Source organism: Triturus cristatus, chromosome 3_2 (genome assembly GCF_964204655.1).
Source record: "Triturus cristatus chromosome 3_2, aTriCri1.1, whole genome shotgun sequence".
Lineage (NCBI taxonomy): Eukaryota > Metazoa > Chordata > Amphibia > Caudata > Salamandridae > Triturus > Triturus cristatus.
In genome coordinates, this window is record NC_140584.1 from 576760176 (window position 1) to 576769092 (window position 8917).

General features: G+C 46.2%; 1 protein-coding gene across 1 annotated transcript; it reads left to right on the plus strand.

Annotated features, from left to right (window-relative positions):
• The first annotated feature begins 5011 nt into the window (after positions 1–5011).
• On the plus strand, positions 5012–7473 carry LOC146857729 (E3 SUMO-protein ligase KIAA1586-like). The gene has a single exon (XM_085646843.1). It carries the CDS (start codon positions 5152–5154, stop codon positions 7381–7383), a length of 2232 nt encoding a protein of 743 aa, XP_085502969.1. The 5' UTR covers positions 5012–5151; the 3' UTR covers positions 7384–7473.
• Positions 7474–8917: the final 1444 nt, after the last annotated feature.

The following is an 8917-nucleotide window of genomic DNA, read 5'->3' on the forward strand; positions in this document are numbered from 1 at the left end:
GAGGCTAGATTGGAGGGAAACTGTCCTTGTGATCCTGGCGGGCGGTATATGAGCATACCAGAAAAGGTATGTGTGGCACTAAATTTTATAAAAAAGGGAAGACATTCGCTGTCTGGGAGATTCACGGGAGTAGTGGTGACTGCATATTCTAATTTGTAGATTACTGCTAGGCCACCACCAATACCTTCTTTGCGGTCAAGGCGGAGTATTTGGTAGCCTGGAGGAAGTGCTTTAACCAGATCAGGTTCGGAGTGTTCCTGTAACCATGTCTCTGTGACAAAGAGGATATCTGGGCTTAACTCCTCTAATATTAGGGAGATTTCCGTAGAGTGTTTGGGGAGTGAGCGGCAGTTAAGTAACAACATGGAGAATAATGTGGGGTTTTTTGCAACCTGGGGTGAAAAGAGAAATCCACACCGGTTACAGGCGGAGTGTTGTATAGCGGGGTCCCATGCATGTAGGCAGGGTGACCCGACTGTCTGGTTTAGTTGATGTAGAATGTGCGCTTGGTAGGTTATGGTCTGGCATGGTGGCTGAACAGGGGGGGGTGGCCCCTGGCCCCGGTCGGCCGCGGACGGGCGCAGACAGGCTTACCTTTGGCGCGCCTTCAGCGCGCATACGTCGCGCCCGCTGCGCACGTCCGCTGCGCGTCCGGAATATGCACATGATCTATACTGTTCCGTGGGGGCGTGGCCTCAGAAGGGGGCATGGCCTCCGTTCTTGGCGGGATGGCGCCAAGGGGTGCTGGAGTGAGAATGCCGCCTCAGCGTTAGCTCCGCTGCTTCGGTGGAGCGGGAGGGTAAGTACTTAAAAACACACAAGAAAATAAGTGACAGTAAATGTTTAAAAAGATCGCTCGCTCCCGGCTTCCGCCTCAGGAGCCCAACTCAATGTTCTACCCGGCGCCGCTGATCGGTGCTCTACAAGTAGTGGTCGGCGGGGGGCGGGGCCTCAGAAGGGGGCGTGGCCTCCGTTCTTGGCAGGATTGCGCCAAGGGGTGCTGGAGTGAGAATGCCGCCTCAGCGTTAGCTCCGCTGCTTCGGTGGGGCGAGGGGGTAAGTACTTAAAAACACACATGAAAATAAGTGACAGTAAATGTTTAAAAAGATCGCTCGCTCCCGGCTTCCGCCTCAGGAGCCCAACTGTTCAACTGGTTGAACTTCTCCTTCTGGAGGAAGCGGTTGACATCCCTGAGATCCAAAATAGGACTCAGGCCTTTGTCCTTCTTGGGTACCAGGAAGTAGTGGGAGTAACAACCACCACCTACTTCTGGGACCAGGACTCGCTCGATAGCTCCCATGGCCAAGACAGCCATAACTTCCTGATGGAGAAGGTCCAAGTGATCCTCCAACATGCGATGCAGCATTGGTGGCATGGAAGGAGGGGTAGTCTCGCAGGGGAGGGAGTAGCCCCTTCAGACTATCTGCAAAACCGACCTGTCCGACGTGATGTTGTGCCAGTGGAGGAGATAATGGATCCTGCCGCCCACTGGCAACTCATGGCCCTGCAAGGTCGGACTAGGAAGGTTTGGAGGCTGCTGCAGAAAGGGGCGGGGGGGACTGGCCCGTGGTGGGGCACCCCTTCCATAGCCATGAAAAGTGTGAAAGGCAGACTGAACAGGGTGAGAGGTAGCAGCGAGGCCCAAGGATCTGACCATAGAGCTAGAGTCCTTGAAGCGCTAGATCGCATTGTCTGCCTTGTCACCAAACAGGCGATGGCCATCAAAGGGCATGTCCAAAAAGGGTCGATTGGACACCCCCGGAGAAGCCAGTGGACCTCAGCCAGGCATAGTGCCTCAAGTCTACGGATGTAGAAATCGTTCTACCCAGCCAACTTCAGATTGCTTGCCCATAGTTTGCACCGGTTTTCAGTTAGTTATAGGTTAGGGTACCATTTGCGCCTGTGTTAAGCAGCGCAGTGTTGTGTGAGGACGGTAAACTCTGGTTCAGGATGATGTTTAAGGGGCTTTGCTCTAGCACGACCAGTGCTTTGCACATATTTGTGGGTATTTGGTACAACACTGTGCTAAGTTGTTTAACACAGTGCTGATGGTAATTGCCACACTGATCTGATGTTGCATCCGGCATCTTTTTGATGCTAGCCTGTATTTGTTCGTGCTTCCCATCACAGGTACTATTTGTTTGTAGGTCCAAGAGTAAGTGTCCCTCTCCACTTCAGAGCCGTTGTGGTGAGGTAATCAGAAACTGGCGTTAGGGAATGGCAATGGAGGCTGACTCTAATGGGTTGGGAGAGTGATGCACGTACACTGGAAGCAAGCAGTCCATACTTGGTGATCTGTACCAAAGGAAAGGTTAATGCATACTGTTACCAATGAGAAGTATTCCCCCCCTTATATGTTTACAAAAGCAAAGAGTAAATATGTATGCCAGAGATACCAAAGTATGTTCCTCCCTTCCATTATTGTAAAGCTCTCCGATACCCCTCGGGGTCTTGTTCGCGCTATACAAAACTTTTAAAATAAATAAAATAAATAGAAATGTGAGCAAAATGTAAACTTTATCGAATAATCCTGCATGCATTTTCCAGCATAGAATGATGACACAGATGAGTAGTATGAAACGTTTTTCGCTTCAGGACGTTAATGTGAATTATACATTTATACCACAAATATACAGGCACCTCAGGGGCCATGTTTGGTATTGCCGAGTTCTAGTAGTGCAAGAATTACCTCGCTGTGCATGGAGGGTAAATGCAGGGCTTTAAGTGGGCCGGGTCTGTCCGGGTCTGAGCACCAGCAGTTTTTTTTTTGGGGCCCTCGAAACGGGTCTCTATCGGGCTCTATTTTCGTGGCTACTAAAGGTAGTCCGTTCTTTTTTTTTTTTTCGGACCCGTTTTGAGGGCCCAAAAAAAAACTGCCGGTGCTCAGACTCTGCCCACTGTTGCTGCACTGTTAGGTAACCTGACCCCGTCCTATCAGCTCAGTGGTCACGGCCTGACGTCCACGGCACGACGGCATGACGTCATGCCATGTGAGTTTTGTTGGAGGAAGGGAAATCCTTTAAGAGAGCCATTTTCTCTCGGGATTTCCCTTCTCTTCTCTTTTTCCGGCGGGAGAGCAACGTCGTGGTGGTGCCAGCGCGGGACAAATCCAGGACCAGGAGCAACGTCGTGGTGGTGCCAGCGCGGGACAAATCCTTTCTCGGTAAGTGCAGTTTATGGCAGGTTGTGCACTGTATATCCCTCTCACCTCCGCCAATTCCGCTTAGCAAATCCCCTCCGTTCCCTACCACCTCCGTTAATTCCACGCCTAGGCGCTATAAAAATGCATTTTCAGTTCTGCTTAGCCAGTGGCCTTCCTTGCTATCCAACTCTAATATTCCGCTTGCCAGTCTTGTTTCTACCACACCTGTGTCATTCCTGCTTAGCCAATGACCTTTGCCCTCGCACATCTGCCCAACATCGTTAGCCAGTGCGCTGGCCTGTCTCTCACATCTTTACACAGACTGCGACCCCTTATTGCAAAAGAGAACATCCGAAGGCCCTGTGCCTTCGCCGCTACTAAATGTGCGTGGGTGGGGAGGCGGCAGAAGCCACGAGTTAGGTTGACAGAGTACCAGGAGCGATGTCCAAGATCACAACGCTCGTCGGATACGCAATGCGGGGACGTGAATGGAAACCATCCTCTGGCGCGATCTAAAACTACAAAACTCTTCCCTAAATAAATATGATTGCAAATCAATGAATGCAGGTTATTGATGAAGACTTTCTCGGATGGCACAGGAAGCTAGAAGCCGAAGGGTCTGATCACACTCGCCCCCAGCCTGCCCCCACTCCCTGGCCGTTTTACACAATATCATTTCTGCGATCAGATATTTATTGACGGGCTATTAAGATTTCAGCTAGTTTACACCTTTACTTGAATGCTCATGAATTATTAAGATGGTTTAACTCTTGCCCCGTGTATTGATTCGCCCCCAATGACCTCTGATAAAATAATTACAAGGCGATGTATTTATCGTGACGGGCATCGCGCGGGGAAGGGAAATATGTTATGCTGGTTTCTGGCACCACATAGTCGCTCCTGCTGCGACATGCATATTAATATATCCCTTTTCTTTAATACAATTTGCTAACTCTACTCACTGAAGGGCTGTACCATAATCGCGAATATTTACTCGAATTGCAACACAAAGGTGATGGCTGGACTGCGATGCATATTTTCCAATTCAAATAAAACATCATATTTAATCAATCAGGGCACTTATACGGTTGATTACACAGCTGCCTGAGCAGGACGCGTGCTCTGGAAACCACGTATTTTCCTGGGGAAAATAACATACACATTATCTGGTCATCGTTACACATGTAGTTAAAGCGTTACTCGTGGCGGAAGGCAGTGCAGTCCACCTCGTCTAAATGCATTAACAAATAGTACATTCCAAAATGGAATACACCGATTTTGCGCGAAAACATGCAACCCTGCCTAACAAAAATGAATGTGTGTCCTTATGTAACGTAACTGGTGCTATGTGAAGCGCTCTGATAACCTATTCGGTTCAAGTTCGCGCTATATAAAACTCTAAAAAACAAAATAATACAGCCTTTCTATACTATTAGGGAACAAAGGTTAACATGGATATTTTTTTAACCAGTGTTTACAGTCAAAAAGTACTGACTTACTAAGAACCGTGGCTGCACATTGTTTATGGTTAGGTAGACGTAGGCGGTAGATGTACTTGAAGCATATGTGAGAACCTCATGCTTCCAAGAGTCCTGTGTTCGGGGAGGGGGGGCTTCTGTTCGTGCTTGTGACATCTAAGTAATTTTTAGTCTCGTGCCAACCTGCATTTTCTGGATGGGAGGGTGTTGGCTGGGCAAGAGGCGTATTCCTTCCTGACAAAATAACTGAATAAGATACCAAAGCAGAATGCTTTAGGGAAGAAATATGTGGAAGGTTAATCCTCAGCACTGACGCTCCTAAGGCCACAGATGAGGCCCTAGACATTGTTGATCACTGGAGTAAACTATTCAATTTTTTTTACAGATAAGAGGCTCAATATTCTATTTTCGTGACGCAAGGCCTTATCACCTGGAAACCAAAATCGGCAGAGGAAACCAGCAGAGCAAAATTTTCTTTTCTTTTTCAGATATACCAGTCCAGCCTTCAAGAAGGAAGTTGTACATTTTACCATGGCTACTAGTAGCTTATCTGCTTCCGCTCTGAAGCGCAAGTCTATGCAGTCTTCAATGATTGACTTCCTACCGGCACTGAAGCGCCAGCGAGTTACAGGGAAGTCTTGTCCAGTACAACCAACTATTGATGAGGCTAGTCAAACTCAGCAAGAGTCTGCCAGGGACAGTCCATCTTTACAAAGACTTCAATGTGTGCCAGAGAAAAAAACTTTCGAACTCCCTGACTGCTGGAACACTAAACAGTGGTATTACTTTCAGGAGGAATATAAATGGTTGTACCTTAAGTCAGGCAATATTGGATGTTCTTCCTGTAAACGGGCTAAATCAACAGGTCTTTCAGTGCACAATAACACCCAAGGCATGCGCGTAACTAAAGTGTGGGCAGATGGCGAGGTTGGTCCTTCCGGTGACGGAAAAGCTTTTAGGCAGAAACAGCTCAGGAAGAAGATTATGGAGCATAAGGCGAGCGCTGGTCACTTGGCAGCTGAGGACATTCTTACAGCTCAGCAGAAAAATGCATTTGTGGTGACAGTACAAGAATGTAATGCAAAACATATGGAGAGCACATGCAGGGTATTTGACACTGCCTACTACTTGGCAAAAAAAGATCGCCCTTTCACTGACCACCCTGATCTAATTCTCCTTCAGGCAAAGAGTGGCAGTGCAATGGGCTGTGTTTTGCACAGCAATGTGACTGCAACAGAAATAATAAAACACATTGCATTGGAAATGCAACAAAGATTGGTCTGTTATATCAGACAACACAAACCAAAGATCACAGTATTAATTGATGAGAGCACTTCTATTAGCAATGCTTCTACCTTGATCATCTACCTCCGTGGCATTTTTGGAAATGAAAGTACCCCAGTGACCATCTATTTCGGCCTTCTGGAGCTGGCAGAAACTAATGCTATTGGCGTAAAGACAGCTCTCCTAAGCTACTTTGAAAAAGTTGGACTCACAAAAATTCTGCTTCATGATATCTTGATTGCGGTATGTACTGATGGAGCAGCAGTAATGTTTGGTAAAAAAGGAGGAGTAGTAGCATTGTTGAAATCAGAATTTCCAAATCTTGTACTGACATGGCACTGTTTGGCTCACAGACTAGAACTTGCTGTGGCAGATACAGTTGATGAGGTTGCAGGGGTCAGTCACTTTAAGATTTTCATGGACTCATTGTATGCCACATACAGCATGTCACCAAAAAACCAGAGAGAGATAAATCTGGCCGCCAGCGAGGTATGTGTACAGCTTCAGGAGATAGGGAAAATGCTTGATGCTAGATGGGTAGCATCCAGTTACAGATCTGTGAAAGCTGTTTGGAACTGCTTCCCTGCCTTGTGCAAACATTTTGAGAATGCTTCTAAAGACCCATCCAGACCCATAAGAGACCGGAGTAAGTATGAAGGTCTCTTGAAGAAGCTTACATCCTATTCTTTTATCAGAGATTTGGGGGTAATGTGTGATGCACTTCAAGAGCTCAAAGACTTATCACTCTCCTTACAGAGGAGGGATATTACAATTGTTAATGCCCACAGACTTTTGGTTAGTCAAGTACGCATATTTCTAGCAATGAAGAACTCACCAGGGGAGTTTGCTTCTGCGGCTCAGAAAGCGGTGGACGAGGGCAAATTCAAGGATGTTCCTCTTTCCCATGGTAGAAGTAACTCTGTTGCCCTTAATCAAAATCAGTTTTACCAAAGTCTTTCAGTAAATATCAATAAACGATGTGCCCCGGATTCTGAGAAAGAACTTATAGCCAGCTTCAGTGTGCTAGATGCAGGCAACTTGCCTTCTGGTGATGAATGCATTCTTTATGGGGAAACAGATATCCAGAAACTGTGTTCAGAATTTCAGCTGCCAGCAAGAGATACTATACAAGCTTTTAGACTTTTCAAAGATTTTGGTGGAAAGAAAACCCCTGAAGCATTAAAAAAGTTAGTAGTTTGCATGGAAACCCTGCCAGCAAGTAATGCGGATTGCGAGAGAGGTTTCAGCGCAATGAACTTAATTGCTTGTCCAACAAGGGCCTCTCTTCTTGTAGAGACCATTTCTTCATGCCTATGGATAAAACTCAATGGTCCTCCATTTGAAACATTTGACCCAAAGCTGTATGTAAAGAGTTGGCTTGCAAAAGGTAGAAGGTCTGCTGAAGAAAATTGTTGTGAGAAACCCCAGCAAAACAAACACACTGAATATCTTCGAGGGTTTTGGGGAATCCTGCAATAGATTTCTAAGTAATATAAATATTCTTTACATGTTTTTTAAAGTGTTTGGTATTTTTATGGGTTATACTTAATAAATATACCTTTTTGCCTATTTTATTATCCTTTGCTGGATGCGACTTCATGATTTTCTTAAGCACACAGTGCTAGTTATTTTGATTTCGACCACGCCCCTACTCGGATAGGCCACGCCCCTTTAAGACATTAACCACGCCCCTTTTAGAGCACCCCCAGTTTTTTTTTCCCACTTAAAGCACTGGGTAAATATAACGGGGGAGAGGAGTTATTTCGCAGTCTTCTCAAAAGACTTGGGAAGCTTTGCACACACCTAGTAAATACATGCTAAATACGAAGTGCAAGCAGGTTAAGAAGCAAGGAGGGTGTGGGGGGTGGACAAGAATGAGGAGGGAGAAAGCAATAAAGAGGACGTGATAGCGAGTGGGGGACGGTGCAATGAATAATGTGGGAAAAGCGCCGGAGAGAAGGTCTGCAGATGCACTCATACGGAGTGCTAGATGCTAAATCTACACCCCCACCCCAAATAAAAAGTACATTCAGAAGTGCATAGCCAGTGGCCACCAGCAACTGGAAGCTGTACTTGGGCCATGCTAAATGGCAGGGATGGCAAAGCAGGAAGACGTGCTAAGTGAATGCAGGAAGACATGCTGACCAATCAGAAGCATGGAAATTGGAGCAACGTGAATTCCAATAAATGGTAAGTAATGAACAGGCTTAAAGCCCCTTTTAGTTTTTTTTGTTTTAAAACTACATTAGCTGTGCTGCCTGAAGACTCGACCTAAAAGAAATGCAGCAGCCACAGTTCATGCATGCGTTCCTTCCTGTGACATTAGCCTCGTCCATTAAAACTGACTAAACACAACACCTTTGGTTCATCTAAATGTTTAGTGACCTATCCCAAATATGACAGAGTTGGTGCTACAACGGAGTGAGTCCTAGGACCCAGAAGCAACATTCAATGATAATGGGCATTAGCTTGGCCCCAGGGGAAAAATAAACTAGGATTGGGAATCTAATAGGGCCCGCAGAAGGTATTTGAGTTGGGGATAAGAAAGGGTGAGGGACACCAGGGACGGCAAGGGTGCTAGTAACAGATAGGAAAGGCCAGATGGACGGCACTGGTGATGGAAGCACAGAAGGGAATTTTCAACAGGAGAGGAAGCAAGCACAAGACGTAATGGATCTTACCTGGTAACCGGTCCCTCTGGTACTCCCAAATCTTGGCAACAAATTCATAAGAAGGTAGTGGGAAAGATGCCAGGCTCCAAGTCAGGAGGTTTCAAAGAAGAGCTTGGCAAAATTAAGCAAGTTTGCTGAAACAGGCATTCAGTGCATACTGCTGACAGAAAGCACTTGTAGAGACCCACATGAATTCTTTTTTTTTTTTTTTTATTAGATCTTTTGTATTGAAATCAAGTATGACAAATAGACAACAATCATTACAACCATATATTTTCATAGTGAAACCGCAAGCAAATGCCAGAGGAGGTGCACCCCCCCACAAGAAACATCAGCCATAT